The sequence below is a fragment of the Perognathus longimembris genome, chromosome 21 (genome assembly GCF_023159225.1).
Source record: "Perognathus longimembris pacificus isolate PPM17 chromosome 21, ASM2315922v1, whole genome shotgun sequence".
NCBI classification, from domain to species: Eukaryota; Metazoa; Chordata; class Mammalia; order Rodentia; family Heteromyidae; genus Perognathus; species Perognathus longimembris.
Window position 1 is genome coordinate 32344548 of NC_063181.1, and position 23799 is coordinate 32368346.

At 40.5% G+C, this 23799-nt stretch overlaps 1 protein-coding gene across 2 annotated transcripts; it reads right to left on the bottom strand.

The window, feature by feature from the left end:
- Positions 1–5571: 5571 nt before the first annotated feature.
- On the bottom strand, positions 5572–23218 carry Ido1 (indoleamine 2,3-dioxygenase 1). 2 transcript variants are annotated; one of them, XM_048330816.1, is made up of 10 exons: positions 23057–23218; positions 18414–18509; positions 18193–18312; positions 14308–14426; positions 13038–13052; positions 11523–11622; positions 9070–9187; positions 8011–8062; positions 7711–7859; positions 5572–6207 (listed from the first exon to the last, which is right to left on the bottom strand). In XM_048330816.1, the coding sequence occupies exons 1-10, from the start codon at positions 23153–23155 to the stop codon at positions 5852–5854; spliced, it is 1224 nt and encodes a 407-aa protein (XP_048186773.1). In that variant the 5' UTR covers positions 23156–23218; the 3' UTR covers positions 5572–5851. The 2 variants fall into 2 exon arrangements, with proteins under 2 accessions (XP_048186773.1, XP_048186774.1); XM_048330817.1 differs by lacking the exon at positions 23057–23218 and adding an exon at positions 21341–21534 and having other exon boundaries at positions 18414–18510.
- Between the last annotated feature and the right edge of the window lie 581 nt (positions 23219–23799).

The following is a 23799-nucleotide window of genomic DNA, read 5'->3' on the forward strand; positions in this document are numbered from 1 at the left end:
TTTTTTTTAGATAAGGTCTCACTATAAAATCCAAATTATTCTCAAATTCATGGTCCTCCATGTTAAGTCCGTGAACAAAGGAACGAGTCTGATAAAATGCAAAAGTTAAGTAGAGCTTTGTTTTGCGCCAAGCATCAAGAAAGAACTGACCGGCCAGGGCCACTCCTGAACAGGAGCGCCAACTCGATCTTACAGGCTAATTGTATCGGGGAAAACCGCAAACCACAGGGCTATGCCTCACCTTTGGTCACAATCGGCTCATACTACAAGAATTTCACCATGGCTCTGTTGCTGTTACCTAGTTGATTGTTAATTATTTAAAAAATCACCTATGTGACTCTGCTGCCAGGAGCCAGCCAGGTGTGGGGAAAGGATTGTCGCTCCCTTTTCAGGCAGTTCTGCATGCTTGGTTTTCTAGTTTGTGCTAAATTCCAGCAAAATGACATCAGCCAGGGTCACTCCGAGTTCATTCTCAGTTGGGGTCAAAGTGGAATCACCTGGGCTTTTAGACTGGCCCCTTCCCTCCAGCCTCAGTCTTCTAAGGCTGAGACTACAGGTACATGCCACAGAGCCCTCTTTCTTTATCATTTTGACTAAAATGTAACCAACTGGAAGCAGATCCAGCTTTCTCGACAGCAGTGAACGATTCTTTCCTCAGCAGATTTCCAACCTCAAAACTCCCTATCATCTTTCCCATGCACGTCATCAGCTTCTTGATCTGCCAGGCTCAGCCCTCTAGACTGCAGTCTCTATGGCTAAAGTACCAGAGAATCTTCCAAGGGCATGGAGAGGCTCAAAGCAGACCTTCTGAAATGTTTGTGCTATTGCTTCAGCGGGTAGTAATAAGGATAGAAGTCAGTCTTTCTCCTGTCCTATCCCTACTGCTGCTCCCTGATTATTAGACCATAATAAGCACTGTGTGAGTTGAGAATCTAGAGAGAACTCATTCAGTCAAGCATCCGTTCCTTTATGCTAGGTTACCTGTATTTTGTTGGGTTTATAGTTTGCTATACTTTCTTTGTATGTGTCTCTGTTGCAAACCGTCGCAAGTGCCTTGTCCTGCTGCAGCTGGGAGCAAGGCCCCAAGCAAAGCAATGATGGAGACCAGACCGTGGAATTGGTTTTCAGGGTACCAGGGGACCTGCTGCCTCTCTCCAACAACAGATCCCGAGGGTCCCAGGGATAGGGCTTTTATTTATTATCAAACAATAGTACACGCAGAAAAGTGGCTGCATCTAAGAGTCTACTTCAATGAGGGCAGAAAGGTGGCTATGTCACAGAGATGACTTCAAAGAGATAAAGGTGTCAGTTGGGGAGGGCGGGGACAATTCTAGGATTGGCAATTTCCCTGTAAACAAGAAAGCAACCAATTTGCATAGGCCATCTGCTGGATCCAAACTCCCAGAGATGTTCTGTTATCAGGAGGGTGGAAACTGTGGCCTTCATAATGCTAAGCACAGTAGGACTTGACAGGGCCTCCCTCAGCATTCGGAGGGACAGAGAACTGTTCCAATTCTCTAAGGCTGATCTTATGGCTCTACATTATGGCTCTACTGTTTACCACATGGCTCACTTTTTTTTAAATTTCGGATGGTTTTTTTTTTTTTTTTTTTTTTTTTTTTTGGCCAGTCCTGGGCCTTGGACTCAGGGCCTGAGCACTGTCCCTGGCTTCTTTTTGCTCAAGGCTAGCACTCTGCCACTTGAGCCACAGCGCCACTTCTGGCCGTTTTCTGTATATGTGGTGCTGGGGAATTGAACCCAGGGCCTCATGTATATGAGACAAACTCTCTTGCCACTAGGCCATATCCCCAGCCCCTCGGATGGTTTTTGTTGTTGTTGTTGTTGTTGTTGATGATGATGTTATTTTTAAAAATTGCGGGGCTGGGAATATGGCCTAGTGGCAAGAGTGCTTGCCTCATATACGCGAAGCCCTGGGTTCGATTCCCCGGCACCACATATATATGGAAAACGGCCAGAAGTGGCACTGTGGCTCAAGTGGCAGAGTGCTAGCCTTGAGCAAAGAGAAACTAGGGACAGTGCTCAGGCCCTAAGTCCAAGCTCCAGGACTGGCCAAAAAAAAAAAAAAAAATTTGCGATGCTGGGGATTGAATTCAGGACCTTACATGTTTTAGGCAAGCATTCTACCACATTCCAGTCCAAGCACCATTTTTTTTTTGCCTTGTCTTTTCCTTTGTTCTCTTTCTTTTTGGCAGTACTGTAGACTGAACCCAGGACCTCCTGCATGCTAGGCAAACCTTCTACCACTGAGCTACATTCATAGTCCTAATTACACAATACTTTGTCAGCTAAAAGGAACAAAGATCCCTTGTGAAAGAACATTTTTCAGCAAGATATGGCACTATGTGGTGTTTTGAAATACTTTGGAGTCAGATTGCCTGATTTTCATCTTTTGACTTTCCATAGTTGTGACATTTGAATAGGACTGAAATCTGTAGTCTCCAGTTTCTTACAGGAAAAACTAACTAGTAATAACACTAATTTCAAAGGCCCATTGTAATGACCAAGTAAATTAATACATCTTAGAAGCATAGTAATAGACATGCAGAAGAATTAAGTATGAGCAATCATTAGTAACTCGTGCTTTTAGAAGTGTTGCTCTGCCAGAATATTCCATAGATAGATAATTTTGAAGAATCCATAGTGTTATGCTTGCAGATCCATATTTTTATGCTTCTTAAATTATATAAAATGTGGCTACAGAATGCCACTAATTCCACCAGCAAAGCTTGCTTTATTTTGTAGTAGAAACTCAGAAGAAAATGTCCCTTAGGCTGCCACATTTAATTCAACTTTGAAGGCAGATAACATGCTAATTCCTGCACAGCTTGTCTTCAACTTTCCAAGTACAATAAACCATCTCCTATCTGTGTTTCTTTCGCACACCAGTAAGTCTGATAATTAGAAAAGCAATCAACCAATAGGAGCACATTATGCTGTAATCTCTCTGAGCTGGTTGTGATTAGAAATACGCATTTCATTAATTTTAGGATATTATGTGAAGCAAGCTTGCTACCACATGCCTGGAATCCCAGAACTCAGGATCAGCTTGAGGCTAGAATGGGCTACATAGCTAAAACCTGTTGTTGTTTTTTAAAATAAGATAAATGAAATGAAATGAAAGTAAAATATTAAGTGGCTAGAAAAGCACCTAAACAACTCTAGCTCTGGCTGTGTGTGTTAATGAACTTCCTTCTTTAGAAACACTCCCATAGAAAGGGAAAATTTTCCTCCTGTGTCCTAGGGTGATTTAGAGCTCAATCTTTGGAGCCAAGTTAGCTGAGTTTATACCCTACTTTTTCCCCATTTTTTTCTATTGTTGAACAAATGCCAGTATCTCTTGGCCATCTTAGTGTGCTAATCTGTAAAACAAAGAAAAGAATTCCCACTTTATAAAGCTGTTTTGATGATCATGTATATGAGCGGCAATTAGAGTCTGCTCTAAGTAAAAGAGCTGCTATATTCTGAAAGGTTTTAGAAGTGGAGAACACACTTTCTGTGAGCTGTTTTGTCATTTTGTCATTTGTCATTGTTGGCATTAACCTTAGAAACCTTGAGAGCATGCTGATCAGCCAATTTTTGGTCTGTCTGAACTTCTCTAGCTTTTTATTTCCTTATTGTCTTGTAAAATAATTCTGCAGGAATGAGTAAATCTCTATTTCCAGCTCATAGATGATCAAAATCATTGTAAGACTATATGCTAGCTCTTTTGTAAAGGATATTAAGAGTATAGAGAGGATATTAGTTGAGCAATATTTTTCTCAATTTCAATAAGTATTATATTTTATATAGTAGAGTGAAAAATAATAGAACACAAAGTAATACATATGAACAGGGTCCTGGTGACTCATGTCTGTCTTCCTAATGACTAGGGAAACTGAGATCTGGAAGATCATGGTTTAAGGCCAAAGTGGGCAGAAAATTTCTCAAGACTCCGTCTTCAACATAACCAATAAAGTTTAGGACTAGAGGCACTGCTCAAGTAATAGAAAGCCATGAGCAAGCAAACTAGCTCTCAGTTCAAACTCTAGTAAGGAAAAACAAAAATAATAAACTTAAAAATGTATGAAAGTTTTATTGGGAATATTTTTATAGGAATACTTAATTTTCTGAACCTTTGATATGAAAGAGGCACCCATTTTTAGCTAAAATTTGCTTAAAGAAAACATATAGACGAATATACTACTATGGGTTTCTAATTATATTGAAAGATATTGAGATAGAATTATCATGAATTCCACTAAAATGGCACTGTGGTTTGAATGTAGTTTGTCCCTTGCAAAACTTCATGTTGAAATCCAATCCCCATTTTGTGGTTTAAGAAAATGGAAACTCAATCTGACCATGGTTATCTACCCAAGAGACCCTTTGGAGAAGGCAAAGGTTAGATAAGGTCATCAAAGTGGAGCAATAAGTAAATCTCATGGCTTTCATGGCAGAGAGGGTGAGAGTAGCAGCGCTCACATAAGCCCTACGATGCGGCCTCTGCCATCTCAAGACTCTGCCACTGACCCAGTATCACCAAAGTGTGGAGCGGCTCTGGGAGCCAAAGTAAACAGCTTGCCCAGTGTCATCTCTGTTTTGAAAAAAAAAAAAAGATACAGTCTCACAAGGAAACCCAGAACCGAACTCTTGATTCTTGAGTGCTGTGATGAAGACAGGGATGTTCCACCATGCCTGGCCAATGTTATCTTCAATGCCACTCACAAAGCTCATTGCTAAAGGGACCTCTTACTAAAGGAGTCGTTCAAAGTGCTTTCTCATTCCATGGTGCATTTTTATCCTTCTGTCTTATAACATACCTGATTTCTGCGTAACCCTGTGATTCCTCATAGGATTCTGCCAAATTATTTCCTTTCCTGTCTCCCTTTCAGAATTGCCTTCCCTGCGGCCTAGTCTGTTCCAAGTAGACTGAAAAAGATTGGTTTTCTAAAAACTCCTTTTCCTCCCCTTTGCTGGTGTGTGACCTGTTAATACTGACTGCACTCTTAGGAGCCCCAGCTTTGTCATTTCTGAAGTAAAATGTTTGGCTCAAGTGACTTTTCAGCATTTGTCAAGCCCTAAGATTTCCATGATTCCATTAAGTATGTTCATGCTAAGAGTATGAGTGCCCAGTGACATTGCTATTTCGGGAGAAACAGACCTGATTGCAGTATTCATATTCTCGTTCATTCTTTTACACTTTCAATGGATATTGGTCTTTTGTTTGATTTTGGTTTCCCATCTTGAGATAGTGTCTTCCTATATATAGCCCAGGCTTGCCTGGAACTTGCAAACCCTCCTGTTTCAATCCCAGGTGTTGAGATTACAGTCAAGGGCCACTATATCCAGCAGATACTTGAGAACTATCCTTTAAGGGCTGAATGGAAGGGTAAACATCACAGAGTGTCTTTAACATTTTGAAGTGTACCATGTAATGCTAATGTAAATAAACAGGTGATTATGAACAAAAATAGTAATCAAATTTAAAAGTAAAGAAATCTGCTAGCCTGGTGGAAGAGGTAACACTTTAGAATAGATCTCATCTGGAAGAATATTTCATATAGTTGAAACTGAAACAAAAATGAAGTGAGATTTATTTAATCTTATATTAATTTTTATTTATAGAATGTTATCATTGTATCAATTATATTAATTTTCAACCTGTTCATAAAGGTAATTATTATTATTTTCTTACATGAAAACGATCCAGTGAGCAAAGTAAGGAATATAGGCAGAATTCTGTGCATTGAGTACAATATTTGTTTGGAAGGCACTGGGATTTGAGCTTGTGTTTTCTAGGTGTTCTCTTGAGCCACACCTCAATCCTAGATGTACTCCTGCTAGGGTTCCATCACACATCCTTCAATAGGGCTTTCTGGGTGGTATTTCTCACAGCCTTTAGGAAATTCTTGATGTCAGTACCTCCCGTCCCTCTGCTTTCTGAGTCTGGTGACTCTTCTGATGCCTGGCTTTCCCTGGCCTGCTGGCGTGCAGGAGTCAGAATATACTTCTCAACTATGGTCAGATGGTAGCTCCTCAGGGAGACCAGAGCTTGAACACAGCTATTATATGCTTCTTGCAAGCTAGCATTGTGGCTTGAGATGACAAATTCCCGGAGTGATGGGCAAGACTCTAGGGCGTGCAGGAAGGCCCGGTGAGCTGGTGGCATGTATGTTCTCATTTCCTGGAGGAACTCAGCAGCAGATCCTAAAGCAACAAGACAAAGGTGAGAAGCAGAGCCCTGGCTTCCAGGGGGAACCATAACAGAGGCTCTGAGGGTAAAACCACCACACGTGAAGACTAAATGGCTATTTGTCTTCTACCAGCAGTGGCAGTTATTAAAATCTACTGTTAGTTCTGAAAGTAAAATGAACAAAATTCATTTAAAATGTTAAATTGTTATAATAAAGGTGATTGTACATAGGGGTTATAGTTACATAAGTTAGGTACAAAAGTCGGATATGTTTCTTTTTGGACAATATCACCCCTGCCCTCACTCTTTCCCAGAAAACTCATTTTAATAATAAGAATTTTGGCTTGTGCTATCTTTCTTATTTTCTTTGGTACTGACTCCTGCCAAGAGGTCAAAGTACAGACAAGATTATATAATCAGCACTTGGCAGAGGTCGATGACACTGAGCCTAAGAGAGTTTAAAGAACTGTGTGTGTGTGCATGTATGCATGTGTGTGTACATGCATGTGTGTGCCCAAGTGCACCAGTCCTGGGACTTGAACTCAGGACCTGGGCACTGTCTCTGAGCTTTTTTGCTCAAGGTTAGCCCTCTACCACTTGAGCCACAGCTCCACTTCCAGCTTTTTAATTGGAGATAAGCAAATAATGCTATCAGCCTTCTGGGTAACAGAATCACTTTGAAATGTGCTCAGATTAAGGGGGGGGGGATGTTTTTTCCTAACCAAGTTCTTTCCTTTTGGTTTGCTCAATAGAAGCTTAAGAAAAAAAACAACCTTCTTCTTCTCCATCATTGAGGCCTCTGTAAAGCATGTAAGAGCCATGGCTCATCTCCCCTCTGCTGTGGGTCTCACTGACCCTGTGCCACTGGGCTAGTTGCCTGACTGTCTCTGAGCTCTCTGCCTCTGACTTCTGCCCATGGTGTGTTTCAACTGCTGGTGTGTTTCTACACCTGACCCTACATGTTCATGCCATATGATGGCTTTCCCAGAACTTCTTGCTACTACTCAAGTCTCACGATCAAGAGGCTAATGAACTCAGGTTTGAGATTTTGCTTTTCTAGTGGATTAACAAGGAGTTTCCCACTGTCTTTTAAGTTTCTATTTCTTCATCTGTTAAATGAATGAGGGCTATGTAGTCCCTACTTGACTGACAACTGAAGATGAGTACTGATGAGATGCTGACTAAGATACTATCATGGCTGGTCACCAGTAGCTCACACCTGTAATACCCGTTACTCAGAAGGCTGAGGTCCAAGGATCCCGGTTGGAAGCTAGCCTGGGCAGAAAAGTCCATGAGGCTCTCATCTCCAATTAACCACCACAAAAGCAGAAGTGGAGCTGTGTCTTAAGTGTTAGAATGCCAGCCTTCCTTGAGTAAAAGCTCAGAGACAGTGCTCAGGCCCTAAATCCATGCTCTGGGACCTAGCACACACACAGGCACACATGCACACACATACACACACAAGATATGGTCATATTCCTGTGAGAAACAATCAATACCTGTCACTTCCCACCTACCTCCACTGGCACTCTGCTCTGTTCCCAGAAGGATATCCAGGCTCTGAAAGATGCTGCTTTGGGCTGCGCTGCCCCCTGCAAACTTTTTGGGGGTGTCCCAGACCCCCTCATACAACAGACCATCTGACAGCTTCGGATTGCCTTTCCAGCTAGACCAGGAAGGAAGGAAAATCAGACATAAAATCTCTCAGTAGAGGAAATAGAAGGCGACAAGCTAGATTAATGGTGGAGGGAACACCAGTGGAAGTTTGGTGTGCTCTTAGTGTTAAATGAAACAAATCGGGACATAAAATTACATACCCAGACAAATATATGCGGAGAACGTTGAAAAATTGATTGGCATCCACATATTCTGCAGAAACATAAATGATTAATTTAATGATATCGGAGGTACACAGGAAGTTCAAGGAATTGTACAAAACAACAACAAACTGGCAGGACTCCAGCAGAAGCCGCAGGAGGAGGCTTAGGGCAGATCAAATGCACTTAATCCAACTGGACCTCCCTGTCCTCAAACTGCCAACGTTTCCTGAGCACAGCTCTATGTGCTTACTGGCACACAGATAGACTGCCTGCAAGAAACAAACCAAAGCTGGGGATGTAGTTCAACTGCAGAGTACGTGCTTAATATGCATAAAGGTCCTGGGTCTCACCACCATCATGCAGGAGTGAAGAATGAACCCGGGCCACATCCCTGGGTCTTCCTCCCCAAAGCTTACTATCACCTGACTTGAAGATGTTTCTACCGTGGGCCAGTCTTAATCACGCTGCACTCACTTGTAACCTGTTTATTATGTCTGTCCAGTAGGGCAGATTTTATTTTGCAAATCACTGCTTGTATAATGTTTTCAGCTTTTCTACTTTCTTTCTTTTTCCAATTTTTGGATCAATATTTTATATTTTCAAGCTGATGATTTTGCAATAACATTTAAGCTCAGTTTTCTCTGTTGTTTCTTAGTGAACTAGTGAAGAAACAGTAATTAGCAGGAAGGTCTTATCAAGCAGGAGCTGTTTTTCAGCACTTAATAGTGCTTTCACATTCTGGAGGTTTCTACTGGACTTCTAGTAGCAGGTTGAAACTCTTTAGAGCTACATAGGTCTACTTGTAATTCTGGGTTCACTGTTTACTACCTGGGAAACCTTAAGTCACCTTGTTCCATCTCACTGAAATTCTAATCTACACATTGCAGATAGTTAAACTCAGCACAAAGAAAGGATTTAGGGAGAGAAAATAGACCAAGTAGAAATATGCACTCAATGATGCTTCTCTTTGTTGCTTCTCTTTTTTCCCCAAACTTTCACCTCAGTCAGCCAGAAATGTTAACTGTTAGCGTAGAATATTCTGCACAGGATACTTACTGCGGATTTCCTTAAAGACTTCATTGGCTTTTCTCAGGCAGGAACATATATGTTGCAGTGCCACTTCTGAAGCCTCCTGATCCTCACATCGCACAGCCTTGATTATCTTGGGGATTTCCTGAAAAAGAGAAAAAAATTGCATAAGAGCTCCAAACATCAAACATTGACACAAGGTAAAATTCTCTCATCCTTGCAGATGGGCACATTAAATTCATGTTTAAATTGCTTGATTCATTTCTAGAGTCATTTGACTTATGAAAATTGAACCAAAAGGATATATATTGCTTAAACATATCTATAACAAGCAACACTGGCAACCTCTTTGTACAAGTACTTAACAATAAAAATATATAACTAAGAAAAAGATCACACATGATGATCAAATTGGTTTCATTACAGGGAAAGATAGTTCAACATATGTAAGTCATTAATGTAATAGAGACCAGAAACAGAATCCAGGGCAAAAAGGCCATGATCACCATAACTAATACAGAAAAGGCCTTTGACAAAATCCAGGAATCCCTCATTATTTTTTTTTTTATTTTTTTTTTTTTGGCCAGTCCCGGGCCTTGGACTCAGGGCCTGAGCACTGTCCCTGGCTTCTTCCCGCTCAAGGCTAGCACTCTGCCACTTGAGCCACAGCGCCGCTTCTGGCCGTTTTCTGCATATGTGGTGCTGGGGAATCGAACCTAGGGCCTCGTGTATCCGAGGCAGGCACTCTTGCCACTAGGCTATATCCCCAGCCCCGGAATCCCTCATTATTAAAGCAATGAAAAAGCCAGCAATAAAAAGAATGAATCATAACATAATTTTACTATATATGAGATGCCTGTGTCTAATATCATTAGGAATAAGCAAAGGTATCCACTCTCCTACTCATATTCAATATAGTACTAGAGTTCCTAGACAGAGCAATTAGACAAAAGAGTGAAATCAAAGGGATTCATAAAAGGAAGGAAGAAATTAAATTATCACTGTTTTCTGATATTATTTTATGCTTAAAACATCCTAAGGATTATACAAAACTCTTATCTGATCTACAATATCTCATATCCTGGCAACATAGCAAGATACAAAGTTAACATACAAAAATAAGTAGATTTTTTATAGTATAAATAAACAGGCTATAAAAGAATTCCATTCTATTCAGAACAGGCTCAAAAGAATAACTATGTAATAAACTTAACCAATGAGTTGAAATATCTCTACAATGAAAACTATAAAAACTTGAAGAAGCTGAAGAAGACATCGTGAGATGGAAATACTTCCTATGTTCATGGATTGGCAGAATCAATATCATGAAAATGAAGATCAATATCATGAAAATGGCCAAAAATGACAAAAGCAGAATCAGTGCAATATCCTTCAAAGCCCAATGTTATTCTTTGTAAAAAAAAAAATTAGTCCTAAAGTTCATATGATATGAAAGCATAAAAATCTCTCCAAGTAACTGCAGTGATTCTGAATAAAATTGCAACACTGGAGGTACCATAATATTAAGCTTCAAATTATTCTACAGAGCCACAGTATAGTTTTTTGTGTCACCATGTACAGAAAGACACACACACATATACATACATACATACATACACCACTGTGTATATGTGTGTACAATAAATTGTTCTGTATAATGAAAAATGAAACAGTCAGAAAGGGGGTAGAAGTTGAGACCATCATGTTAAGCAGTATTAATCAAGTTAAAAAAAAATCCACATTTTGCTAATTTGTGGACTCTGGACCCAAAGTGATGATGGTGATGGTGTGACTTGCATGCAGAGGGGAATTTATCTGTTGGGTGATCAGTGGGAGAGGGAAAGGAAAGGACATTGAGATGTGAAGAAGAAAGAGTATGATATACATACAGCATAATGAAACCTACCAAGCACTGGTTCCCAAAGGTTGGGTAAGGAGCATGGGAAAATAATGAACAAGTGAACTTGTTCAAAGTACATTGCATGCATGTATGGAATTTTCACAGTGACATTTCCTCATGGTATATGTAATGTATTGCTAATATAAAAATAAAGTGAACAAATCTGAACATGCATGTCAATAAACTTTCATAAAAGTAAAAAAGAAATTCCCTTTCTATTTCTAGAAGACATTGGATTATGCCACTACATATTAATGACAAATTGCATCAAATATTTAAAACTTGATTCAAAATGTCTGACTCCTAGGTTTATGTTTTAGGTGACACCCAAAAACCAAATGGAGTAATATAAAATAAAACATTTACATTCAATAGTCCATGACCTCCAAATAAATAATTTACTGCTTTAATTTAATCAAGAGTCCATTCATGCTAGTATAGTTCAGTTGCTAAGATATTACTCTGCTGATGTGAATTAAAAATACAATTAGACATTTAGCAAAAAGAGTAAAGATGTATTAAAAGGAACTTGAATCCATGCTTCCAAAAAAAAAAAATATCCAACACTGAGTGGACATACTTTGATTGCGGGAGAGGCTGCTATTTCCACCAGTAGAGAAACCAAGAAGAAGCCTTTGCTGCAGTCCCCACCCGGAAATGCAAACAAAATGTCCATGTTCCTGAGAAAATTGAGGTAGGAAAGGTGTTAGGCAAAATTATTTTATTTGTAGAGTAACAAAGCTCTCAAGAATTTTGTTTATACCATCTTATTTTCAAAGTCATTTTGAAATAATAGTATGGCCAGTCTTACTGTGCCTACTATGTATCTGAGACTAGTAAGAGTAAATTATACTAGCACATTATTTAAGACCATATTCAGTAAGCAAGGTTAGGCTGAAACTTGGAAACGTATTCAAGAGCTTGGCAAATTTCCCCCCAATAGATCTGTTTCTATCATTCCATTAACATTTTTACAAGCATGCGTGTTACCATAGACATTTATTCCATGTTGAGAAAGATTTGAGGTTTGTTGTTGCTTAAAGAAACCTATTCACATTTATCTCTTTTATACACACCACTGATTTCTCAATGGTTTCTCTGCTTTACAAAGGAATTGACTTGGAAATCTGCAACTGGTAGGATGCCATTTTTCTTTTATACTAAAGTTCAGACATGGAGGCAAACATTGTCTCAAAACCTGTAAAACTGTGAGTTTTGGTATACAATTGGTTTGTAGTTCTGAAGGCCCAAACCGTCCACTCCTGGCCAAGGTCTGTCCCTGGTCCCTGCCTCTTTGCAGTGACTCAGGATGGAGTGCCAGCGTGATGCTGAATGTCTCAAAGCTTTTTAAATTCCCGATCGCAGACACAAAGGCCTTATACAATGACTTTCGTGAATCACTTCCTCATTCTTGTCTCCTTTTGTAGCCATCATTGCTCACCTGCAGTTGCACTAACTCACCTTCAGCCCTGACAATGCACCAAAAGTTTTGTGACTCCAGGGCTGTCACAATTGTTGTTTTCCCTACTGGAAACACCTCAGCTTTTTTCATTTTCTGACTAATTCCTTCTCCACCTGCTGGACTCGGATAAATTGATCAGGGATTCTTTGCTTTAAACTTCTTACTTGATTAGAGTCCCTAGCACTTTACTCTTCTTCTGAATCTTCATGGATTCCTTTCCTTTTTTGTTTGTTTTTTTTTTTACTTTAGTGTCACCTGGGCAGGATTACACCTGCCATGCTTACTTCTTCCATAGCTCTACTATTGCCTAGTTCTGGCACAAAGGCCCTAGGTCATAGATACAAAATGTTTTGTATTTATGCATATTAATAATATACAACATGTAAATTATATATGTAACATGCAAATCATGTTTGTTTAAAACTGTAGCTATAGCATTAAATAGATACAAGTCAGACACACTAATTGTTGTTATTAAGACATTTGCTAGTCATAAATTAAGGACTGGGGTTATTTTTAAATAATTAAATTAGTTTTTATGTGAATTCTAACATTTGAAAAATGCATTTTGACTCTACTGATAAGTGTATATTCACTACAAACAGCAAATAAATCTTAGAGTCACATACTTACTCATAAGTCATGGGCCTTATGAAAGCAGCCAGAAGTGGTGACCAATTGGAAGAAAGAAAGGAAACCAATTTTCAGATTCAATAGTTTGAATTGTTGTTATTAGACTGAATACTATTTACTATGAGCTACCAGCAGTAAAATGTAGGTAAAAGGATAAACAAATATTTTAAATATTTCTCAGGTTTGCATTGGAATAGTACGCAAGGCAGACACATATTCAAGACTGCTGTTGCTACTAAGACACTTTCTTGGTCAAATCCCTTCATTCTTTGGTCCGTCTGTGGAGAACACCCCTTACAGGCACACTCCATGGCTACTGGGCACTGTAAGTGCCTTTATTGCAGCAGGTTCCATCCCTACAACAATTGTGGGCAGGTAGCTCTGAGAGCATAGATTTTGCCCCCTCTCCTGCTGAAGGTGTATTCACTCTTCAGCAAATATCAAATGTGTAGAATCTCACAAACCATGCTAATCAAAGGAAGTCAAACACAAGAACATCTGCTCTCTGGATTTATTGCAATGAAATTCAATTACAAAACTAGCTGGGCATCATGGCACACCCTTGTAATCCTAAAACTCTGGAGTCTGAGGTGGTAAAACCACAAGATCCAAGCTGGAGATTAGCTTGGACTACACAGTGAAACCCTGTCTAGCGCTACCTATTTTTGTATAAAATCAGCTAATTTTGTTAAGACAAAGCAGGGTATACTTGCATGGTAGAGAGAAGGGAATTGATTAGAAAAGATAAATGAGTTTTCCAAATGATATGCTCTGTAGCTTGCTAGGGTGGTTCTTTCATAAGATATATTGTAATCCTCAAAAGCCAACTGAATACACAGGATCTCTGTTTATCTTGTATGTTGACTATACAACTGCCTCACTCATGTACAATGGATCTGTAAATACAGATATAACAATCCAAGAAATGATATCCAACCCAACACAAGCTGTGCTGCCAAAAAGTAAAACAATCTACAACTAGATCGACCAATCTATCTACCCACCTACCTACCTATCTATCTGGACAATCTCAGGATTTAAGCTCAGGGCCTCATGCCCAACTTGCTTGCTGGGATGGCACTCTACCATTTAGCTTTTTGCTATTTAATTTGAGACAGTCTTTTCTGTGCAGGTTGGTTTTGAACTGTAATCTACTACATCTCAGGCTCCTCAGTAGCTAAGACTGAAGGCAGGAGCCACTAGAACCCAACTTACAAGTAGCTTTCAATGACATACATCCCACTTCCTGTTCTGTGACCAGTGTACTTACCCTCTGGGATCCTTTCTCTTCCAGTTTGCCAACACACAGTCTGCATAAACCAGAATGGGTGGTAGCCCCAGCTTCTCCGAGAGTGTGCAGTATGGAACAGCAATGTTTCTTGGCAGGACCTGTGGGGTACAGTGCGCACTTTGAATCTTTGCCTCATCTTACCTTGTCATCTGTGTTCCATCGTGTTAACAGTCTATATGCTGGCAAACATACCCTGCATTCCATAATTAACCCGGGAAAATTTCAATTGCTTATGTTTTGGATTTAGATTGATGTGGCCACAATTTGTCCCAAGGGAGAACGTAAAAGCCTGTTCTCTTTACTTTCTAATGACTTTGCGAGCTATTTTTCCTCCTTCCTTCATCCATGCAGCCCAATAATATTTCTAAAGAACTTCCTCCACAAAAGATACCACATTATCCACTGACAAATAAAAAAGATAAAATGTCTCAAAGATGCCTGTAGGTTTGGGGGTTTGCATTTAAGACTTGTGTTGCCCAACACTGGTGGCCCACACCTGCGATCCTAGCTACTCAGGAAGCTGAGATCTGAGGATTGCCATTTGAAGCCACCATAGACAGGAAAATTCATGACACTCTTATTTCAAATTAAACACCACAAAGCTGAAAGTAGAGCTATGGCTCAAGTGGTAGAGCACCATCTTTGAGTGAAAACGCTAAGGGACAGCTCCTGGGCCCTGAACAGCACCAAAGAAAAAAATGTGAGATTTCACTGGAAGCATAAGCAGCCTGATGCCCTTGAAGTTCAGTGAAGATTACCATGATGTGTCTATGTATACTGAGGAAACATCACTGAGAACAACACTGATCTGTGGGCTCAAAGACATTCCTGAGTCTGGAAAAGGAAGTGTTTCTCCATCACTGGGTATTTCAGTATAGAAATGCATGCTTTGAAATGGCCTTGTTAGCTTTCTCAGCTCTTGTGCTCACTCACCTTTCCCCAGAGAAGATATAGAGGCTTTTCCAACACTTGGGTTTTGAAGTAAAATCTCAGCTCAGCCCTTTCTTCCTCACAATGCTTCTATTTCTAGTAGAAGTCTATCATCGGCCATTTAAGTCAAAGTAATATGTTCCTACTGGGCAGTCTTGTCACAGTCTTCCACTCTCTTTAACTGGGTAGTGTGATGATGAATCTTGATTATCAACTTCACTGGACTTGGCAGCATCTAGGAGGCTAGTAAACTCACTCCTGGTGTGTCTGCGAGGTGTTTCTGGAGTGTACTAGCTAAGGGGAAAAGGCTTGCTCTGAGTGTGGGCAGCACCAACCCTTGGGCTGTTGGAGTAAAGGGGAAGGGCAGTGCCCTCTAGCTTAGGACTTCTCCCTCCTTGGCTGCAATGAGATTGAAGATCTCCACATCATGTCCTCCTGCCATGAGGCTGTCCAAGCATGTGGGACTGGTTGTTCATGGATTGGAGCCTTTGAAGCCAAGAGCCAAAGAAGCCCTTCCTCTCTTATGTGGTTTCCCTCAGATGTCTTGTCACAGTGATGAGAATAATCAGAAAATATTTTGCTTCAGAGCTCTTCCAGCCTGCTGGCTTCATACTATAAAGAGACCTTGCTCTCCAGCTAACAGCGCCATGGGTAACACAGCTAACATTTTATTCTCCATGTTTGACTTCTCCAACTAACCCTCACCTGGCTTACACCTCCTTGGTCCCATGTAGTAATCAGGGTAATCACGCGCCATCACCAGCAGCCAGTAGCTGAAATGCACACATCTAAACTAGGGAAGAAGAGGGAGGCAATGGCTCTTCCCTAAGGGGTCGTGGAGCTGCAGTTTCACACCTTTGAGTAATTCTGACTTGGGAGAAGGATAGGAAATATTCTAATACATCTTTGTTCTAAACATTCCTTGTATGAAACACAGTGACTAATCTCTTGCCCTTTCTCAAACAAAAAGTGCCTTTTCAGTTTCTCTCTGGTGTAAGTTCTTCCCTTTATATTTCTTTTTGTATTTTTCATTGCCACCTCCTACAGAATAGTGTCCTATACAATAAAAACCCCAATACATTAAAAAAATTATCTTTTCTTCCCTAATTGTGGCATCCAATGTGACAAATCTATTATTTTTAGTGATGCTGTGTGTATCCTAGCCTCCATGGCATGTGCTACCGCTATCCCTCTTTTCTGGTCCACACTGTCTGTAAATTTTGTGATAGCACTCACTACGACTGAAGTCCCCTGAATCTCTGCTCAGAGAGCCTGGCAAATACTGACTCCCACTGCAGATAGCTAACCCACCCCCAATTCGTTCACAACTCAGTAGACTACATTTCTAGCAGATCTAGTGAAATAATGCACTTAAGTAAAATTTAAGCTAGATTGTAACAGTAGAACAAATATGGCAGTTTAGTGATTACAAGATAGGATATGAAGAAATTAAAGCTAATGAAGGCATTCACATTATTACACAGAGATTTTCCTCTTAGCTTCTTCCTCTTTTCTCTATAACTCCTCTTGTGGGTGGATTATATGTATATTTGTGTTTTAGCAGGATGTGCAAAGATTAGGAACTACAAAAAAATTGCCTTTGTCCAAAAGGTAAGATTTTATTAAATGGCAGAAGGTGCTGCTAGATTGTATTTTATTCCTTTGTGATTTGAAACTCTGGTACTATAGTCTGCTTTTGTTTCATGTGATTGTGGTTGCCAGTAAAATATAGGAAGCCAATAAATTTTTATCATGGCATATATGTACTAAAATGTTCATTGTTTATCTGAGAGTCAAATTGCCTATGTTTGCACAGGCAAACCTACGGTACGAATAAGGCAGGACTTCATTGCAACGCTAGATAGATAATGAGCTGATGCTGGCAGTTATTTATTTTGTTTATTTGTTTTGTTTTTGTTGCCAGTCCTGGGGCATGGACTCAAGGCCTGAGCACTGTCCCTGGCTTCTTTTTGCTCAAGGCTAGCACTCTGCCACTTGAGCCACAGCGCCACTTCTGGCTTTTTTCTATATATGTGGTGCTGAGGAATCGAACCCAGGGCTTCATGTATATGAGGCAAGTACTTTACCACTAGGCCATATTCCCAGCCCTGGCAGTTATTTATTTTATTTTAATCTTCTCTCTCTTGTTCTGTCCTCCTCTTCCTTATCTTCATTTGTCCTGCACTAATCATTAGGAAGAGTTACTGGACACATATTTTGCTTAGATTTACACTGAAATTGGTATTAAGTCTAATTTGTAATGGGTCTATCCTCATAATTGCTACTTTAATTAAAAAAACAAGAGCATGACTACTATCTGTTCATCTATTCATACAAACATGTTTCAAAATTATTTGATGCTGTAAAAATTGAAACCATCTATTCCTCTGTGTTAATAGATGCAAGCACTTGAGCATTAACTAAGAACCATTCAAAGGTATCACTGTAGTGTTATTTATAGTAGAGAAAGATTACGACACAAAATATCAGTAGAAGATATAGTAAGTAAACTAAAGTCCAGAAATTTAGTGAAAATGTATAGAGCTATTTCAGATGACTAGGATGACTGCCTAGTAACAACAACAAATTTCATGATACTTTTAAGTTAAAGCAACAGGATAGGTATAATCAAAGTAGAAGCCTAAAGTAAAATAATGATAGCAGCTGGAATGCTAAGTCAGTAAATGATAATATTCTTTTCCTGTCTATTTTTTATTCAAGCTTTGATTGAAGTTATAGTACTTAATTTTCTTTTAAATCCTTCTTTCTAGTGCTGGAGATAAACCCAGGGCCTTCTACATGCTAATCAAGAGCTCTGTCACTGAGGTATACCAGCCCCATTTAAATTGTTTATGCTAAAGTTGTATTGCATTTCATTCTCTCAGAAATGAGAACCCATTGTGAGGCATAAGTAACAGGGTGACATTTTCAAACCTGTCTGATATCTCCATCGCCTCTCCCCCATACGTAGGCCATGGTGATGCAGCCAAGAGTCAAATGCGCGAGGCGTTGGGACCTGTGTCCTCGGAGCTCATCCACATTGAGCATGGGTAGCTAAGAACAAATGGAGAGAGGTGTGACTGAAATCAGTCTTGGTGGTGCAAAGACATAAAGGTTAAGAACATTAACAAGGAGGCAAAATAAATATAGCAAACCTTCTCAACCTCTGCTCGGAGCTGGCCGTTCTCAATCAGTGTGGGCAGATTTTTGCCAATGGAAAGCCAAGCATTATAATCATCAGGTAGCTCTTCCTGGAAAAAAGCAAACATAAGGCTTTGATTGGATTACTGTAAAAAGCACTCTGCTATAAAATAGGAAATTAGTGTGAAATAGGCTAGGTTCTCCATGGAGAGTTCTCCTTGCCTCTAGCTCTTTTATGCAACATATCACCCATCTCTACCCACCAGCCTTGCTTCGCCACCCTCAGATTTTCTCTGCTTCATCTCATAACACTTCAAGCATGGAGTTATACTATTTCATATGTCTATTCAACCTTGCTTACTACCTTATCCAACACCAATCTCCTCCATGATGAGGCCTCCTATTAAAGCATTAATTATCTGCTACTTCTTCTCAGCTAAACTTTGTTCTTTAAGTAGAAAAAACAAGGGTGTATAAAATATCACCTTAAGAGGCTGGCTAAAATATGCTTTTTCTGGGTTGCACTAACCCCCCCCCCCAACTTTGTACCTATGCCCTTTGTTCTGATCTACTCTCTGTTAACATCCCTTTATCTTCACCTTGGGTTCTAGGAAGGAGAGGGTTCACCTTCACCCATAACCCTTGCAAGTAAAGGAAGCTGCCACTTGAAGAGGTAAAGACTTCTTATTATCATCTTAAAGGAAACAGCCAAACACTCAAGAGTTCACCAGTCAGGAAACTGTTGCCGACAGGAAAGTGCTAACAATTTGCCAAAACACCTATAACAACCGAGACTGAGATCATGATCAAGGAGGCTACACTCAGCTTTGGAATTGTTTTAATTATGCAGGTTTTTCTCATCTGTTACCCCCAATTCTCCCTACTTAACCTGAAGTTAATGTCTGTACCTCAGAAGATAGATGAAGACCCACTGAAGTGTCTTTTAATGACTGCCGTGGAATGAATCTCCTATCTCGACCTTTCCCTGTGTCTCTTTATTGGGCACGTGGGGGTGAGTGGCTAGAACAAACCTGAGGATCCTGGGCCCCGGGTCTAAAAAGCTGGTTTTACTACTAGTAAATTAGTCATTATACTCAGTAATGTCACATATGGTATTACTTTTTTAATTATTGTAATGACCCCAAAAGTTGTTTCTGTGTGATAAATATAAACCCCAGGATCAGCTTATGTAATGTTTTATATGTAAAGTTTATCCTGCCTTATGCCTTTCCCATTATAATCTACTTCAAGGTATGTCCCTGAGGTTCTAAAAACAACAGTGCAAATGAAAGGATTAACACATATAAGTGAGGCTTACGCTTCAAAATAAAATTAGTACTATAAGTAAACTATCAAACAAGGTGACACAAAATTCAAATATGAATATATTTGAAGATCTCTAGGAATATGTCCAGTTTTAATCAATGAAGGCATATTTCTAACCAGGGTGTCACCTTTCTTACTCCCTCACCTCACACACTCTCTGCTCTGGTAATTTTCCTAGAAAGGTTTCCTATTGTTTTGTGTTTCACTGTGTAGCATGCTCAGTTTTGTAACGGATGGTAATTTCTCTACATTTTTGTTGTTGCTGTATAGCATAGCTAGCACTTTAAACAGATATAAGGCTTAATCAGTAATACACTTCCAGTTCAAAGAGCCACTATGTGGTATGATACAAATTAATAAAGAAAAATACAGAAGGTCATTCAAATGCTGGTAGGCTAGAGAAGGTATTTTGTAACTCTAACAGAATCAAAGACACACTATTGAACTTTAGACAAAGGAATTGATAGAGTTTGAAATCTACAGTACCAGGTAGATTTTTAGTTAAAAATCTCTAGGAAAGATTTTTTTTAAAAAGAAGTAATCTCTAATTTCTCTTGTGTTTTAAGCTATCCATGACTAACTCCCTCAATATCTCAGGAAGCCAAACTACTTCTCTCCCTGTGGTGGTTACTTCCTTTTTACTCCTTAGAATTTCTTTTTAAATAGTCAAGGGAAATTTTTATGTTCTTTTTTAACATTTTGGATTTGTTTTTTTGCTTAACTCTTGTCTCTGAAATTACCACAGTTGTTGCATTTTTCTAAGACTTGCTTTTTGTATATTCTATTCTGAAAAGGTTCCCTGCATGCTTCCTGCAGTCTCTGCCTGAATGTTCTGTCAGTGTCTGAGTTTTTTTAAATACTGTTTTGCATTGTTCTTTACTTTCTTTTTTCTCCTTTCTTTTTTCTTTCCTTTGGTTTATTGTTTTGTCACTTTTTTTATTTCTGTACCCTTTATCTTGTATATGTTTATCTGATTTAGGGAGGGGAAGGGGAAGCACAGAAACAGTAGGACAAAGGGTGAAACAACTCAGCAGTGAAACTCACTAGACACTATGTTGGAAATGAACTATACAACTTTGGGTGAAGGGGAGATGGGAGGAGGAAAACTGGGAACGAAGGAGGGAGTGACACTGTTCAAAATGGAATGTACTCATTACCTGAATCATGTAACTGTAACCCCTCTCGATATCACCTTTACAATATAGCTTTAAAAATATTAAAAAGCAGGGTAGTTTATCTCTAATTTTTTATATAGATGATCTACCTATTGATAAAAGTAGGGTGAATTCCCACACTAATTAATATTCCCACATTAGTGTCATATTGTCACCTGCCTCTCATCTATCTCTCTCATATGTCTATCTCTCTCACCTGTCTCTCCTTCTCTAATGTTGTGTATTTTATAAAGGTAGATGTGCTGGCATTTGTTATATCTTCTAATTATTGATCCCTTGATGGTGTATTGTTATGTACTATATACTATATGCACTATATGCTATATATAATTATATGTGTTATACTAACCTGTATATTCATATAACCTATATATTATATACTACCGATGTTCCATGCACTATATATTACTATATACTAGCCTTTTATGTCTTCACTTAGCATTTTATTTTAAACTACTTTTTCAGATGTCCGCATAGGTGCTCCTGTTTGCTTAGGATTTCTGTGTGGGTGGAATGCCACGTTCCATCCTGTCGATTTCGGCCTGTGTGGCCGAGGCTGCCCTGGCTGGCCTTGCAGGCCGCATCCCAGGCTCTGCGGGTCCCGGGGCATCCTTGGCTCGGGTGTCCGGCGCCGGTGCGTTGCTTCGGCCTTCCCTCGGTCTGGAGCTCCTGAGTGGTGGACGCACATCCGGGAGCCCTGTTGCTCCCCCGTCCTGTGCCTGCACACGAGTGCGCTCGCCTGCCTTCACAGGTTTACTTGGGTGTGGGGGTGCAGACCCCGGCCCTCACCTGTCTCCAGGTGTTTGGGGGCAGAATCCAGGGGTGCGGGAGAATGAGGGGCACCGCAGCAAGGTGGCCTCCCTCTAGGCGGAGGCGTGGGGAGGGACCTGTGCTCCGTGGCGGCTGCGGCGGGCTAAGCTGGACAGCTGCCCCGCAGCCCAGGCGCGGCTTCTGTTGCCTAGCGACGACCGGGGGCATCTCCATTGGCTGGGGCGGGAGAGGGCGGTGCCTGGGCTTCCCGGGAGCCGTCGCGCTGGCGCAGGCAGAGGTTCTGCAGCCAGGCTTGGTGCGGGCCACCGGAGGTGGCTCTAACTGGCCTCCAAGCCTCTGCCTCCGGTCGCTAGGGTTGCAGGCGTCCACCCCCAGGGTCCTGCGGAGACCCACAGCCCCTTCCCTGGCAGGGGCACCTCACCCAGAGATGGGGTTGCGGTGTTGAGTAGGAGTTGTTCCTGTCTCTGCCACTGGGAGTCTGCATCTTATATTGGGCTCGAGCCTCCCTCCAGGGCCTTGCTGAACTCACCTTAGGTGACTCCATTCTCATTCTTTGTGCTGGAGGCAAAGAGGGCTGGGCACGAAGCCATGGCCATGTTGCCCTCTCTCCCCTGCAAGGGTTTGATCATTGTAATGTTCGTGACAAGTCAACATTTATTCTGTATTCTTTGGAATACAATTTAGGGACCTGTAGTTTTCAGGACAAGCGTTTTCCCCCACATACCTTGCACTTTATAGCTAAAAACATGCAGAAAGAAGGGAGGAGGAGGGGGGAGGAGGGGGGTAAGGAGGAGAAGGGGAGAGGGAGGAGGAGGAGAGAGGGAGAAGGAGGAGAAGGGGGAAGGGGAGGGGAGGAGGAGGAGGAGTTGTTCAGCCTCCAGATTCTCAGTTGAATTTTATACTCAGTAAGCAGCAAGCATATGAACACATCACAAAGATTATCTGATGTGCCATCTCATAAATCCAATCAATTAGATCATATTTTGCACAATTGGAGATAAACCAACAGTTACAAGAAGTTCCTGTGATTCATGTTCTATTGATACCTTCTACCTTTTCAAAACTCTCTTTGAAAATAAAGCTCCTATAAGACAGCCAGCTTCTCATCTCTACAGTACTATTCTTTTGAAAAACTCAAGAACTTCCCATAGTTTCCTTGTCCCAATACTCTAAGTTCCACCTTGGGCAGGCCAGAAGTTCATGGGTGAACTTCTAGAGATAATAGTCTAAAAACAGAGAGTGAGACACACTTGTTTAAGCTCTGTTTCTAGTCTTTCCACCACTCTATCCTATCATTTTGCAGAAGTTGTCCAGTAGAACTTTACTTGTTCCAGTGAGTAATGAGCATAAAAGTGATTTCCCTCTATTTCCCTACTGTCTCTTACCAGAGGGTGTGCCAGAGCAAAGCCCATGTCTTCATGGATGTGGTATTTCTCCAGGCTTTCCAAAGCCTCTTGCTCTGAAGAAGACTGCTTGTCTGCCATGGTGGAAGTCCTCTCCACCAACCCTCCTCAGATACTGAGTCGCAGTCTTCAGAGCATCTATTTATTATGGTCACCAGGAGAGCCAGTCCCTTCAAGGAATCACGTCAGCAGAGAGAGAGATAACTTACACTTTGAAGATAGTTTCATTTTCTACTTTCCTTATTTGTCCTTTGATAAACAACAAAACCACAAGCACCTCTATTCATCATATAAAGAAACTGAAAGTTCATATTCTGTATCAGATGTTTGTCATCTGGGAACTTCCTTTGCTTGATGCTGTCTGGGAATCGGGAAAGATCTGATCAAAATGATTATAGCATGGATACAGGTAGACTGTGGGCACTCTTAAGCCTTGGATTTGAAGTAAGAACAGTACCATAGATATCCTCCCAAATTATCAGTTAATTAGATCACTGGCTTTTATTGAAGATAGCAGGGGTCTTTGGTATCCATGTAGGCAACCCTGACATTCCATGAACACTCGGGGTCCTAGAAGGAGGAAACTGGTAGCACAGCAAGCTTTGGAAAGATACATCTCTCCCTCTCCTCATATTTTGAATCTATGAGAGATGCCATCTTCTCTTCTCATTCCTTGTTCGTCACCTTTAGGAAGGTTGCCTGGCACCTCTGCTGTTTGCCAGCCA

Excerpts from the sequence above, each read along its gene's own strand:
- Ido1 (XM_048330816.1), bottom strand. The coding sequence starts at position 23,155 with ATGGCAGACAAGCAGTCTTCTTCAGAGCAAGAGGCTTTGGAAAGCCTG. Across the intron at positions 18,510-23,056 it reads TTGCTCTGGCACACCCTCTG|GAAGAGCTACCTGATGATTA; the intron begins GTAAGAGACAGT and ends GCTTTTTTCCAG. Across the intron at positions 18,313-18,413 it reads TCCGAGCAGAGGTTGAGAAG|CTACCCATGCTCAATGTGGA; the intron begins GTTTGCTATATT and ends ATTTGTTCTTAG.